Source organism: Myxine glutinosa, chromosome 2, assembly GCF_964187855.1.
Source record: "Myxine glutinosa chromosome 2, kmMyxGlut1.1, whole genome shotgun sequence".
In the NCBI taxonomy this organism is placed as follows: Eukaryota; Metazoa; Chordata; class Myxini; order Myxiniformes; family Myxinidae; genus Myxine; species Myxine glutinosa.
The window spans coordinates 21,581,030-21,597,476 of record NC_136262.1 but is presented as its reverse complement, the minus strand read 5'-3'; the positions used below and the strand labels follow the sequence as shown (position 1 = coordinate 21,597,476).

The window sequence follows — 16,447 nt, the reverse complement described above, 5'->3', positions numbered from 1 at the left end:
GGGCCAGCTTTAGCTCAAAGGCAGCGAACGCTGCTGGCAATGGCGGCTTGGGGCCATACAATTTGGAGTGGGTAAAGCCGCAAAATGAATAGGATGGGAATTTGAGAAGGGGGCTAGGTTATTTGATTAATACAATGCAGATTCATTTATTGGAAACAGATCCTTACCTGAAACACATACTAATGAAATAACTAAAGAAGATCCTATGGTGTCCTACGTGTTGTACATGGCCTAACTAGGGTGCGACCTTTTAACGTTACAAAGGTAATATTTACAAGTTGTTATTTACAGTATTTACAAAGGTCCAGCATTGCCCACCCCACTTTGCATATACCCCGCCCACTGTGCATGTAAGGGGATGTTGAGATGATTTTTCACTCTTGAGGAAGATTAACGGAGGCGTGTGGCTTCACATGTTGTTAATCGAAACGTTGTCATTGTTTGTTCAATTAAAGGTTGGAGATCTTACCATGGAGTCATTTGGATATACTCCCAACCGCAAATATTTGCATATATATATATATATATATATATATATATATATATATATATATTGTTACGGAAACGGAGAGGGCTTCCCTCGTTGCCCTGCGGAGATTAACCCGCCGTTCCTTCTACTAACCACTCTCCGTTCCTGGTCGTCCCAACGCTCCCTCCCGCCCGCAGCGCCGCCAGGGTATTGGGGCTAGAAAGTCGGAATGGCCTTCCCGGGACCTGAGTGCAACGCTCGGTCGTGAGACAGGGAAGAGACGGCCGTTCGAGCTACGGTTTTAGGTTACCGAGCGGGTTTAGTAACCCGTAGTTCGAACCATTAACAAACTACACCCGATTATAACGTTGGCCAAATCGCGCTATGCTAAATCAATGATAGAAAGGACACGACGACTGGGAAAGATGAAACGACGCAAGGGGGTACAGTTCTCAAGACCTCCGGAGGAGGGTGTAATTACAGTGGTGGAGAAAAGGGGTAGATTACAAGGCAGAGTGAGGTAAAGACACAGAAGAGATGGGCACTTAAATACAGGCTTATTTAATCCCAGACAGACCACGGACAAACGGACAAGGTAGACTCACACAGGGATTGATGGCAGGAATGGACAGGTAGGTCGATGGCACAAGGTGCACCTTGGCTCGGGGACAGGATAAAGCACAGTCCAAAGATGCAGGGAGGTCTCACAGCACTCGGAGGGTACGTCTTGCTTGCTCCAAGCTCAGCGCGCATCTGACGTCACCTCTCTCTCCCTGCGCATGCTCAACGGGGAGTGACACGCCCTCGGCTGGTTGGTTCCGCCCCAACTGGGGCCGGTCCGCCGCTTCCATTGGGTGCGGGGGTTACCGGGCTCCGCCCTTGACGAGGAGCCGACAGGGAGCCATATCCTGCCCCTGTTGGGTAACCCCGTCGAGCACATGTCCGATGGCGGCTCGTTGGGAAGGCCTGGTGCCCTCCCACCACTCCTACCAACCAAGCCGGAGTGAGGACGCGCTCTACCTGCGCTCGTTGTTGTTGTTGTTGCTGCTGAAGAGAACTGTGAGGAAGAGATGCGGGGAGGTATTGGGAGGTCCTAAACTTCCTAACGGTGCCATACAATCACATTCTGGTGCAACGAAGGGTCAGAATTAATGGAAACGAATCCTTACCTGACATAGACTAAGAATAACTAGCAAGATGTCCTATAGTTGTCTACATGAGATGCGGTGGACCTGGATGCTACATTTAATGGGGGAAATAGGGGGAGGTCGGGTCTACAGAGTGTTGTTTACAGAAAATGGGACTAGGGAATGGGGGATTGGGGAGAGTTGGGAAGTATTGAGGAAATAGGGGAATATTTACAAGCGGATATGGATGGATGCAAATCCCATATCCGCAACAATATATATATATATATATATATATATATATATATATATATATATATATATATATATATATATATATATATATATATATATATATATATATATATATATATATACATGTACATATACATATGCATATGCATATACTACTGTGTTCAAAAAGTATCCGACCTTTATTTTTCGTGCGTAAAAAAAAAGAAGCTAGGGAGGCGTTGATTGGTGCACGTATGTAGGCGATCCTAATGCACACGCGTGAATTTTTTTCCACCTGCAGAAGCTGCCATTCGACGGCAGACCGCCGATGAGTGAGGACATGTAAGTGAGCGCTGTCGGATTTTCGTTTTTGACAAAATGACGGAAAAACTTGAACAACGCTACTGCATCAAATTTTGTGTAAAGCTTGGCGATTCCCAAGTGGAAACGATCCGCAAGATTCAACACCGTTCATTCCATTATGGAGGAGGATTTGGGCTTTAGGAGAATCTCAGCGAAGTTCGTACCAAAGCTGCTAACGATTGAGCAGAAGCAACTCCGTTTGGAGATCGCACAGGACATGCTGGAGACTGAACAGCGATCCCAGCTTCCTCAACACAGTGATCACTGGTGATGAGTCCTGTGTTTATGGGTACAACCCAGAAACCAAGTTGCAGTCATCACAATGGAAGCATCCAACATCCCCGAGGCCAAAAAACACAAAATTTGATGCAGTAGCGTTGTTCAAGTTTTTCCGTCATTTTGTCAAAAACGAAAATCCGACGGCGCTCACTTACATGTCCTCACTCATCGGCGGTCTGCCGTCGAATGACAGCTTCTGCAGGTGGGAAAAAATTCACGCGTGTGCATTAGGATCGCCTACATACGTGCACCAATCAACGCCTCTCTAGCTTCTTTTTTTTTACGCACGAAAAATAAAGGTCGGATACTTTTTGAACACACTACGTACATATACATATATAGATATAGATACATATACTGTATATATTTATTTATTTATGAAGAACGTTACCGTTTGTGACCATATGGTTTGGAGAACGATATTTTGAAACACAACATGATTACTCATAAATGGATGTGACCGCTTCAACACGCACAGGCGTCACGTGATACGCAACAAGGTGAGGTGCATCACGTGATATGGATCGGGGTGAGCTTCACTCACGGTGCTGCATGCGTTTGTCTTTGCATTAGTTCAGTTCATTGTGAATTAGAAGTCCTTATATGACGGAGGATACCGTGAGACAGAAAATTGGCGCTGTACGCTTGTATTTTGTATCTGGATATTTGGCTGAAGTTCACAGACAACTTGTGAAAGAATGTGGCGCCGACTCCATTGACAGAAGAACCATCGGCAGAATAAACAAGCAGTTTGATGAAACCGGCAGCATTCTTCCAAAACAGTCACCTGGGAGGCACCTGAGATTCATTTTAAGTGTCATAGCGAAGGGTCTGAATACTTATGTAAATGTGATATTTCAGTTTTTTCTTTTTAATAAATTTGCAAAACTTTCTAAAATTCTGTTTTCTCTTTGCCATTATGGGGTATTGAGTGTAGATTGATGAGGGGAAAAAATGAATTTAAATGATTTGAGCATAAGGCTGCAACATAGCAAAATGTGAAAAAAGTGAAGGGGTCTGAGTACTTTCTGAATGCACTGTATATTGCTGGGATGAGACTCAATGCACTGTATATTGCTGGGATGAAACTCAATTGGTGGTAGTTTCGGTATTCTTTTAGGCAAATGATTAATAATTTAATTATCTTACCATTATTATTTGTTTGTTTTAATTATTAATCACTTATTACTTATTCCGAATCACTTATTCCGTAAGCTAAACGCTCTTTCACCTACCTCATTCTCATCCACCCTCTCTGAAAAAATGTCCACTTCTCCCTTCATTGACCTCCACACCCCTTCCGACCTCACTGACTACTACAACCACACTCTCTCCTCCTGCCTTGACCAGCTTGCGCCTGTAAAAACCAAAACAGTTTCTTTCACCCATTCTGCTCCCTGGTTTACCCCTGAACTCCGCCTGATGAAAACTCGTGCTCGCCAACTTGAAAGACTCCGCAATAAAACGGGTCTCACAGTTCACTCCCAAGCCTACAAGGACCACCTACAACACTACAAAGATGCCCTCTCCCGCGCCCGCTCCGCCTACTACTCTCAAATTATCCACTCTGGCTCCGGAAACCCAAAAGCACTCTTCTCGACAATAAACAAACTCCTCCGCCCCCTGAACACCACCACCCAGTCATTCACAGTAGACAACTGCATCTCATTCCTCTCTTTCTTCCAACGCAAAATTGACAACATCTACAACAGCTTGACCACCGCCGCACCCGCTCCCCCTCCAACCACCTGCCCCCCTTGTCCTGCCATCCCCTGTCTCGGTTCTCCCCAATCTCCCCTACTGACCTCTCTGAACTCCTCATAGGAATGAAAACTGCCACCTGCACTCTTGACCCCATCCCCTCCAGCTTTGTCAAGGCCTCCCTCCCTGCTCTCTCTCCACTTATCATTGCAACAATAAACTCCTCCCTGTCTACAGGCATCGTCCCACCTTCCCTCAAAATTGCTGCTGTTACCCCCATTCTAAAAAAACCTGGTCTAAACCCTGACACCCTAAACAACTTCAGACCCATCTCCAACCTACCCTTTCTGTCAAAAGTTTTGGAACACGCTGTAGCCACTCAACTCAAACATCACCTCTCTGCCAATAACCTGTATGAAACATTCCAATCCAGATTCCGCTCCAACCACAGTACTGAAACTGCTCTCCTCAAAATCACCAACGACCTTCTCCTCTCCTCTGACGCTGGCAACCTCAACATTCTCGTCCTCCTCGACCTCAGCGCTGCCTTTGACACCATCGATCACACCATCCTCCTCACCCGACTTGAATCCACCTTTAACGTTACCGGCACTGCCCTCTCTTGGATTAAATCATACCTCTCTGACAGACGCCAGTTCATCTCCATCAATAACTGCAAATCCCCCACTGCTCCCCTCCCCCAAGGTGTCCCCCAAGGTTCAGTTCTTGGCCCCCTCCTCTTCATCCTTTACCTGTCCCCCCTCGGTCACTTAATCCGCCGTCATGGTCTCCAATTCCACTGCTTCGCCGATGACATCCAGCTTTTCATCTCCACCAAGTCCGTCTCCACCGACACCCACTCTATCCTGACAAACTGCATCACTGAAATAAAATCCTGGCTTCAAATCAACTTCCTCAAGCTTAACTGTGATAAATCTGAAATAATCATCATTGGCCCAAAAACGCTCACAAAATCAACCCATAACTTTGCCCTCAACATCGACGGTATCCCAGTATCCACCTCCCCTCACATCCGGAATCTTGGCGTCATCTTTGACCAAACCCTTTCCTTCGACAAATACACTAAACAGATCACAAAGTCAGCCTTCTTTCACCTGAAAAACATTGCCCGTCTCCGCTCATCCCTCTCCTCCACGGCTGCAGAAACCCTCATCCACGCCTTCATCACCTCCCGTCTGGACTACTGCAATAGCCTCCTCTATGGTTCACCCTCAAAAATCACCAATAAACTCCAATACATTCAGAACTCCGCTGCCCGTCTACTCACCCATTCCCAGACCCTTGACCACATCACCCCCGTCCTTTACAAGCTTCACTGGCTCCCCATCCCCCAGAGAATCCAGTACAAAATCCTCCTCTTGACATACAAAGCCCTCCATAACCTGGCCCCATCCTACCTGGCTGACCTCCTCTCCAGACACACTCCCACCCGCAACCTCCGCTCTGCTGGTACCAACCTCCTGACCCCCTCCATCCGGACCAAATTCAGATCCTGGGGGGACAGGGCCTTCTCCATCGCTGCTCCCACCCTCTGGAACTCACTACCTCACACCATCAGAGACTCCTCCTCACTCACCACATTCAAAACATCACTAAAGACCCACCTGTTCAACACTGCATTCAACATTCAACCCACAGCATTTAACCCCTGACTATCTCTTCTCCTTCTCCCTCCTTTTGCTTTAAATATTTCCCTATTGATTCTTGTCTTTTTGCAATTGTTGTTTTCATGTATTGTTATGCATTATGTTTTCCACTCTGTCAAAGCGCCTTTGGGCTTCTGGAAAAGCGCTATACAAAATAAATGAATTATTATTATTATTATTATTATTATTATTATTACTTATTGTACACTGCACCTTTCCTATGCCATCTCCAGGCAATGCAAATCGTCATTTCTGGGCACCGAAGGGGGCTCGGCAGTGACGCACGCTGAAAGGGAGTACTCAGTTTTCACTCTGTTTGTTTGTTTTCTTTCTTGTTTTCTTGTTTGTTTTCTTGCTTTCTTGTTTGTTTGTCCGGGCGGTATCTCAGCCATCCTTTGAGCTAGGAAGCTGAAATTTCGGCACAGTAGTGAGCAAGTCCTTTGTCAAAAACGTTATTTTTTGTTTTTTTAATAATCAATTAATTGAGGAGTTATTTAATTATTAGCGATTAATTAAGTACTTATTTAATTAATTAAATTTCCTTTCTCTTCTGACCATTAACTCAGGCACCCTTTGAGTTAGGAAGCTGATATTTGGACATGCCAATGACCAGGTGATTTGGCTGCAAAGGCTATTTTTGATTTATTAATTAATCAATCAATTAATCGATTAATTATTTAATTATTCGATTAATGACTAAAAAATTTTTTTTTTTTAAGTTACAGATTCTGATGAAATGGTGGTGGTTTATGTGTTCTCTGACCGAATTGATTAATAATTTAATTTTTTTATGATTATTATTTATTTATTTTCATTATTAATCATTTATTTCTTTTCTTTCTCATTTGGCCAATATCTCAGGCACCTTTTGAGCTCGGAAGCTAATATTTGGACATGAGTGACCAAGTGATGTGGCTATCAAGGATATTTTTGATGTATTGATTAATCGATTAATTATTTAATTATTTGATTAATTACTTTAAAAAAAAAAAATTCAGTTGCAGATTCTGATGAAATGGTGGTGGTTTATGTGTTCTGTGACCGAATTGATTATATATTAAATTTTTTAATGATTATTATTTATTTATTTTCATTATTTAATCATTTATTTATTTTCTTTCTCATTTGGCCAATATCTCAGGCACCTTTTGAGCTGGGAAGTTAATATTTGGACATGACAGTGACCAAGTGATGTCGCTATCAAGGATATTTTTGACTTATTGATTAATCATTTAATCGATTAATTATTTATTGGTGAATCAATTAATTATTTAATTTTTTATTAATGACTTATTTAATTAAATTTCTAAAAGATACATCTTCGGATGAAGCACGAGTGGTTTAGTTATGCTATTAGCCAATTGATTAAGAAAATAATTTGTGATAATCTTTTATTGATTTTAATTATACAATTAATCAATGAATTAGCGTACACCTCTCCCTCCCAAATCAGCCTCTATGAGCTGCACTGCGGTATTGCCGGGCGCCAGAGGCGCCCCGGCAATGCCGCGCTGTTGGATATTTAATTATTTGGCAAGGGGGCGGTGTACTTTGAATGTATGTGTACTTGTTTATTTTCTTTCTCATCTGGGCAATGTCTCAGGCACCTTTTGAGCTGGGAAGCTGATATTTGGACATGACAGCGACCAAGTGACTTGACTGTAAAGGGTGTTTTTGAATTATTGATTAATAAATTAATCGATTAATTATTTAATTTTTTGATTCAATAAAGCAGTTGATCAATTTTCAAAACGTTACAGATTCCGATGAAGCAGTGGTGGTTTAGGTGTGCTCTTTGCCAATTGATGAGTAAATTAATTATTTTACAATTACTACCGGTACTTATTTAATTTCACAATTAATCAATCAATTACCTCTCCCTCCCAATTGCGTCCCTACATGCTGCAAGGCTACATCGTCGGGCAATTGCCCTACATAGCCAGAAGAGCCGAGGAAGACCCAGATCTCCATCAGGCCAATCCTGACAAACCTTCCTGCTGGGATTTCCTGCATGATAATTTATATGCGAGACGGTTCGAACCATTTGTATATGACAACACATTTGATGGAGTGGCCATTTTTACCCTGTGCCAACCCTCCATATGGAGTACTACCATATGCTATATGTAGTCAGGATCAAGTGAGATTAATTGTAGAATGAAGTAATAGTCTTGCTCGTGAAGGCTGGTGTTGATCTGGGTTGGCCGACAGGTATAACAATGGATAAAATCAACAGGATGCTGATCCAGCTATGCGAACCGTGGTGGGAAGCTAGGAGATAAAAGCCAACGCTTGTGACAACCCTGCATCGGAGCAAAAAGAGAAGATTCCTTGCCTGTTTTTGGAGAAGAACCTTCGCCTCCTCCAACTGCAGTCTCTGTACTCGCTCCAGCTCTATTTGGTGCTTGCAGCTCTCCTTCACTTGTTTCAATGCAAGCTCATGCTCACTCTGAAAACGCCGTCGTTCCGCTTCCACCTCCCACTGTCGACCCTCAATCTGCATGCATGAAATCAATGCTCGATGACAAATATTTAGCGAGCAGTCAGTCTGCACTATATATATGCCTTACGTAAAATTCATGAAATGAATTGGCTGAGGGTTGTATTATTAGTCACTCACTTATAAAGTCGATATATATATACACACACATATATATATATATATATATATATATATATATATATATATCTATCTATCTATATATATATCTATATATATATATCTATATATATATATCTATATATATATATCTATCTATATATATATCCATATCTATCTATATATATATCTATATATATATATCTATATATATATATCTATCTATATATATATCCATATCTATCTATATATATATATATATATATATATATATATATATATATATATATATATATATATATATATATATATATATATATATATATATATATATATATATACAGACTTGGCATTTAATATGGAATTTTTTATTTTTTTTGACGGGTTTACTTTCTTAACTCAGAATATCAATCTGGTGAGTTTCTTTTACACTTTGGTGATTTATTTGTTAAAAGAACCATGTCACTGATTGTCTGTCGCATCAAGAAGTCAACAACAGGATTATATCACAGGTGGCGTGGCAAAATGTACAGACAGGTGCATTTGATGATTGGCTTCACAGTCGGGTATACAAGGGTTGTTGCGTTCTGTATTAGTGGAAAACAACTGCTGCACATCTCCAAAAGTTATTGCCGCTTCCTCTGGAGATGGTCCGTCAACTCGACAATGCTGTTTGTCATGGAGTGGTGGCTTTACGAAATTACGGCATGAAACAGCATGCTATTGCTCGGCAGTATGGCATCACTCAAGGTCAGGTGTCAAAGATCCTGAAACGAAATGCTCAGAGGGGTGTCCCTACTCCAATACCGAGGCCAGGACCTCCCCGCAGAACCACAAGGAGGGATGATCGCCAGCTGCACCGGTTAGTCCGCAATGGCCGTACCAAGTCAGCTAATCGGCTTAGGGCTGAGTGGCAGCAACTGACAAATGTGCCTGTATCCAGAAGGCTAGTCAACCAACGACTGGTTCAAGCAGGCTATCGTGCCAGGCGTCCCCTGAGAAAGCCACGCCTGACCAGACAACACTGCCAGCGCCGATTGCAGTGGGCCAGAGAGCACCGTCAATGGCAGCCAGGACACTGGAATCACGTGATCTTCAGTGACGAGTCTAGATTTCTGGTCCATCGTCAAGATGGCCGCGTCCGAGTACGCAGACAAGTGCATGAAGCCTACAACAAAGATTGTATAGTGCCAAGATTCCAAGCTGGAGGTGGTGGGGTGACCGTTTGGGCTGCTTTTCATGCAGGGGGCAAAACTGACCTGGTTGTTCTGAATGGAAACCTGAACCAGTTCAAGTACAAGGCCATTCTGGAAGAAACATTGCTTCCATTTGCTCGTGCAGCCTTTCGAGGAAACTGTCTTCCAAGATGACAATGCACGGCCTCATCGTGCTCGCATGATCCAACACTTTCTTGCAGACCGTGGTGTAGAGCATATGGAGTGGCCTGCCATGTCCCCGGATATGGATCCGATGGAGAACTTGTGGGTAGAATTAACGCGTCAAATCGACCACTTGGACCAGCAGCCGACCTCTGTGCGTGAATTGCAGCAGGCTATTTTCACTGCATGGCAAGCGATTCCTGTCCAAACCTTGGCACATCTCGTGAACAGCATGCCTCAACGTGTACGTGCTCTCCTGAATGCTCGTGGGGGTTACACGAAGTACTGAACTGTAATTTTACTGTCCGTAATCCCAGTCGTAATTTAACTTTTGTTTTTGTTAAAAAATTTTTTGGCTAATGTGCAAAATAAAGAGATACTTCTGGAAAACGTACAGAAGTTTAACACAGTACTGTCCATGAATTGAGTTCGATATCAGATTACATCACTTTCAAGGATCAATTTATTTGTTTCGAAATGTCAAACGTGGTTTTTGTTTCTTTTAAAGGTCACATTAACAAAATCTAGAATAATTTCAACATAATTCCAATGAACTTTTGGTTCTAAGACATCTTGAAAAGTAAGTTCACCCCTACAAAAAAAATATTCCATATTAAATGCCAAGTCTGTATATATATATTCTGTTACGTGGTCCCCTCGGTGAATACCTGGTCTCGGTGACCCCCGGACTGTGAGAGGAACTTCGCCAGAAAGCTGTATTATATATGCGCTTTCGCCACGCAATCCATATGAATTTCACCCAAGAGACAACTGACGTTCAAGGATATATTTCAATGGGAATGACCATACAATTGCAATGACACAACCACGGAGATTTTCCCCGAGCAATCAACCATATACAACCATCAACAATTCCCAATTCACAAGCACTTTCCTATGAGTAAGATGGCCATCTTATATACGTGTGTCCCGGTGAGTACTCACGACACCCTTTTGGTCTCGGTCCCGCACAATGTCTCTGGGCCCCTCCTGACCAAGATGATGGTCGCCGTCACCGCACTCGGGCGGTGGAACGAACCCCGGGTGGACGTGTTTCCACCGGGCAGGTATCGTACCAGGCACCGTGGCTGCAGCCCCTCGTGGCCACGCGAAGCGGATACGGTAAAGCAAGCCAAACCCCACGCCGCTTGCAAGGCGCGTTAGGCCCCAACGTGCGACCCGCACGCGTCTGTTTGGACGGTGCCGCGAACGAGGCCAGACGCGGGTCGATGCACGGCCCCACGTCAACTTGCCGTCTCCACCGGGCAGGAACACGTCCCGGTAATTCCTCTCGCCAGACAGGCTTCGGATCGGAACGCCGCTTTTCCACGCAGCGCAAGGTCGATCCCACCTTTTGTCGGAGCGGGGCGAGGAAGAATAATACTCGTCCTTTTTCCTCGTGTCTTTTCTTCTTCCGTTTCCGGTCACTTCCGTTTCCGGCCACTCCCTCAGAAGGGCTCCTGACCCTCCAACCACAACAACTACACAACAACTTAATATACTACACACGGATAAGCAAAGACCTGAATGGTAATTCACATACATTCATATAAATATGTAACACTCCCCCCGTTCAAGAAAGAAAGTTTGAACCCAGCGAAAACTTTCTTTGCCGGCCAATTTGGAGAAACAAACCAGATCACTCAACCCCCCCCCACATTATCCGTTCCCCCGGGCACAGTTATCACTTACAAATAAAGCAACCAAAATTTCACCACAACCCCTCCAGATTACTCCCTCTGGACTAAGTACCAACAACGACATTGTCCCCGCCAAATCAAACTCCATCTCATGACCCTCTGACTTTGACCGTCAGTTTCTTGGGAATGAAGGTTAAGGGGTTGATCAAAGATCCAAAGTTAAGCAACTCGATAGCACTTTTTCCGGGAGGCCAAGCCGAGTATTCACTACATGGATGCCTTTAGGAACGCGGAGTTCACGGTTAGTCCGTGCAGGAAAGTTCTCTACATGGGCGCCTTGAGGAACGTGGAGTTCACGGTTAGTCCGTGCATGAAAGTTCACTACATGGACGCCTTTAGGAACGGCGTTCACGGTTAATTCGTGTAGGAATCTTGGCTCGGCGGCTCCGCCGCCTTCAGTGCTTCAACTTCTCAGAACTTCCCTAATAATTAGGGTGGGACCACTGGTCCCTGTAGTCCCATGAATAGCGGTCTCCTTCTCGGCCACTACCAAAACTACCGCCCAGTTGTCCTCTCCTGTAGACCTCTCGACGCCTACGAAATGCCTTCCCTACTGTTATGGTCCGACCCTCCAAATCCTTGCCATTCCAATTCTTCTCTGCCTCTCTGGCGTCTTTTGTGCTGGCAAACGTGACAAAGCCGAACCCTCTTGACTGTTGCGTTTCCCAGTCTCTTACCAACCGCACTTCCACCAGCGGCCCATATCTGTTGAAGACAGAGGTCAGAACTTCTTCCTCTGTTTTGAAGTTCAGTCCCCCTACAAATAACTTGGCACTTTTGTCGCCATCCCGAGCTGGTGTGGTGTTATTTTCCCTGCTGGGCTCTTTACCAACCCTCAGGTTACCATAAACTTGACCCCCGGCCAAATCATTCCCGATAACCACAGATACACCCTCTACAGGAAGCGTGGCTTGTAAACCGACGGTGACCGGTCCTGACACCAAATCGGACTCCAACTGGATGACCTGAAGGGGAGCACTAACACCGCCCCCGATCCCCTGTAAACGAACACTATCCCCCGTTGCCGTCTCCTCGGACCATGGCAAAATGCCTTCAAGCATTAAAGATTGATGGGCCCCTGTGTCCCTCAATATCCTAACCGGTCTCCGGTTAGTCGAGGCTCCATCCAGTGACACAAACCCCTCTGAAATAAATGGTTGGTAACCCTTTTGATGGCGATTTCTTACGCTAGCCATCGCATTCGGAGTTGTAATAGTCGGACTCCGCTCTGGGTTGTCCCTTTTCATGAGGTAACAACTGGACATCAAGTGTCCAGGTTTCTTGCAAAACGCGCAAGTAGGCCCGGAGGAAAAACCCGGGGTCTGCCTCGGGCCCCCCGAACTATAAGTCTGTCTTGGGCCCGCATCCCTCTGATTTAGAACCGGTGGGGTATCATAGTTGTCCCCATAATCATCTCGAGGCCGCCGCCATGTATGGTCGTTCTCCGCACCTGCTGTTCCCCACCTCCCCTGCGGAGATCTAGGCGAGGAGTTAGGTTCGTGGACCCCTATTCGGTGGGTTAAGGCATAATCATCTGCCATGGTGGCTGCGTCCCACAACTTTGGTACCTTCTTTTCCTGCAGGTACACTTTGATGTCCTCGTGGACACACTGCTGGAATTCCTCCACCAGGATCAAGTCCCGCAATGTCTCGAAGTCTTTCCCGACTCCTTTTGACTCACACCACCGATCAAACATGTTTTCTTTCACTCTGGCAAACTCCACATGGGTCTCACTCTCCCTCTTCCTGGCATTCCTGAATTTTTGCCTGTAAGCTTCCGGAACCAACTCATAGGCCTTGAGGATGTGCTTCTTCAGTACCTCATAATCTGCACATTGGTCCATTGGTAGCGCCGAATAAATTTCCTGAGCTTTCCCCACCAGCACACTTTGCACGAGTATGGTCCAGGCCTCCTCCGGCCAGTTTAATTGTCGAGCCACTTTCTCAAAGTGTGGGAAAAATTTCGCGACTTCTTTTTCACTGAACGGTGGAACCAGCCTCACATGTCTGCCCACATCCCAGGTTTTCTGGTTAGGTGTCGACCCCGTCAGCAAGGGTGGTGCCTCTCCCCGTTCTCTCATTAACTCCAGCTCCTTGAATTTGATTTCTTGCTGAAGCTCCATGTCACGTTCCTTTAATTCCCTTTCCGCTTTTCTCTCCTCTGCTTCGAGGTCCCTTGCAGTTCTCCTCTCCTCTGCTTTTCTCCCTTCTAACCTTTCCTGGAGTTCTCGTTCCACTCTCCTTTCCTCTGCTTCTGCTTTCCTTTCTTCTTCTTTTAACCTTTCCTGGAGTTCTCGTTCCACTCTCCTTTCCTCCGCTTGTTTCTCTTCCCTCCTCTCTTCTGCTTTCCTTTCTTCTTCTGCTCTTTCCTTTTCTGCTTTCCTTTCTTCTTCTGCTCTTTCCTTTTCTGCTTTCCTTTCTTCTTCTTTTAACCTTTCCTGGAGTTCTCGTTCCACTCTCCTTTCCTCTGCTTGTTTCTCTTCTCTCCTCTCTTCTGCTTTCCTTTCTTCTTCTTTGATCCGTTCCTGGCTCCGTAATTGCAACTCCAGTTTCCGGAGCTCAACGTCTTCTGGTTCTTCGGGTAGCCACTCCCAGGCTAACTCGTCCCATGTTCCTAATCCCACCATAGATTGTATCACCGTGGCCTGCAACTCTGCCTTCCTCAAATTAGTTCGGACCTCCAAGTTAAAATGTTTGGCCAATTTCAAGAGGTCCGACTTTAGCAACGCTCGGAACTGTGCCTCACTCGGGGTTACCCCAAAGTTCTGTGCCACAAACGCCATGGTGTCTATCGTTAACACCTGTTAACCTTCACCCAAGACTTTACCCCAATTTCTCCAAATTTTTTTTTACCAATTAATAATTAATTAATAAATTTTAATTAATAAAAAATATTATTATTTTATTATTTTATACAATTTTAAATCCCGGACGTAGACCCAATTGCGAAACCGCAAATCGTAATTTGGACGAGCCCCCAATTCTGTTACGTGGTCCCCTCGGTGAATACCTGGTCTCGGTGACCCCCGGACCGTGAGAGGAACTTCGCCAGAAAGCTGTATTATATATGCGCTTTCGCCACGCAATCCATATGAATTTCACCCAAGAGACAACTGACGTTCAAGGATATATTTCAATGGGAATGACCATACAATTGCAATGACACAACCACGGAGATTTTCCCCGAGCAATCAACCATATACAACCATCAACAATTCCCAATTCACAAGCACTTTCCTATGAGTAAGATGGCCATCTTATATACGTGTGTCCCGGTGAGTACTCACGACACCCTTTTGGTCTCGGTCCCGCACAATGTCTCTGGGCCCCTCCTGACCAAGATGATGGTCGCCGTCACCGCACTCGGGCGGTGGAACGAACCCCGGGTGGACGTGTTTCCACCGGGCAGGTATCGTACCAGGCACCGTGGCTGCAGCCCCTCGTGGCCACGCGAAGCGGATACGGTAAAGCAAGCCAAACCCCACGCCGCTTGCAAGGCGCGTTAGGCCCCAACGTGCGACCCGCACGCGTCTGTTTGGACGGTGCCGCGAACGAGGCCAGACGCGGGTCGATGCACGGCCCCACGTCAACTTGCCGTCTCCACCGGGCAGGAACACGTCCCGGTAATTCCTCTCGCCAGACAGGCTTCGGATCGGAACGCCGCTTTTCCACGCAGCGCAAGGTCGATCCCACCTTTTGTCGGAGCGGGGCGAGGAAGAATAATACTCGTCCTTTTTCCTCGTGTCTTTTCTTCTTCCGTTTCCGGTCACTTCCGTTTCCGGCCACTCCCTCAGAAGGGCTCCTGACCCTCCAACCACAACAACTACACAACAACTTAATATACTACACACGGATAAGCAAAGACCTGAATGGTAATTCACATACATTCATATAAATATGTAACAATATATATATATATATATATATATATATATATATATATATATATCTATGGTTTTGAGATTTGTACAGTAAAAGTCAATAAAGGTTAAAGGTTTGCCCCCCCATAGTTAGTCACACGAGCAACATGTAGCCTCATTTGTAGTATAGTTACGTCTTAGTATATGTGAGAGTAGTCCCCTTCCAGTGTTAATCCTGCGTTGTGTAAAGACAGGAGGATAGGCCCTACTTCTACAAACCATTCCACGTCCATAGGCTCGATCCATTGCGGCTAAAAAGCCCTGGTTGTGTTGGGCGCGAGTTAACAAGAGGTAGGCCTCGGAAGGTGGAGGAGGGTTGAGGTCAGTGCAGCGGCGAGGTGATGGCGGTAAGAATGAGCCCCCAATCAGGGCTCACAGCATGTGGCTGCAGCACTGCGTCACAGGGCGTGGTTGGAACATTCGATCGGGCTAAGGGCGTGGCAATAAAACCCTTTGCGCGAAGCCCCCACCTCAGTTATGAGAAGGGAGAGGCGCTCGTCAGTTGAGTCGAGTTATGAGAAGGGAGAGGCGCTCGTCAAGTTGGGAGAGGTGCGCTGAAAGAAGTTACGAGTTCTGAGTTCTAAGGAGGGAGACGCGCTTGAAGAGGATCACCCGCACTGTATGAACTTGGTTACGAGGAATACGTGGGCGCAGCCAGGGCGGTTATAACTTGCGCGGTTCAGTCAAAGCGAGTGAACGCGGCTGATCAACCGCCAGCCACGCAAAGTCCGCCCTCTACCGTTCGCCCCGAGATTACCCGTTTTGTTCGAGCGACACGATAAGAGTCCCTGCCTTCGCCTACCTCCATCTTCGCGGGACGTGCCGGGGACCGTGGAGAGCCAGACGGGGCCGAGCCTGGACGACCACCGCGGCGCTGGAGAACATCATCCTGCCCATCTGCAATCCCCGTGTGAGTGTGTCAGATGGACCCGTTAGTCCTTGGGTATTAAGAATTAAGACTGTCTAAGCTTCCCTGTGTCTCTTTGTCCTGAACTGTAATTACGTGCAA

General features: G+C 45.6%; 1 protein-coding gene across 2 annotated transcripts in view; it reads right to left on the bottom strand.

The window, feature by feature from the left end:
• The window catches only part of CEP120 (centrosomal protein 120), a 113,677-nt gene that overhangs the window by 16,655 nt on the left and 80,575 nt on the right, over positions 1 to 16,447 (bottom strand). For both annotated transcript variants that reach the window (XM_068108629.2, XM_078773016.1), the window contains one exon: positions 8,176 to 8,337. In XM_068108629.2, the coding sequence (XP_067964730.2) occupies positions 8,176 to 8,337 (162 nt within the window). The remainder of the gene's footprint in view (positions 1 to 8,175; positions 8,338 to 16,447) is intronic.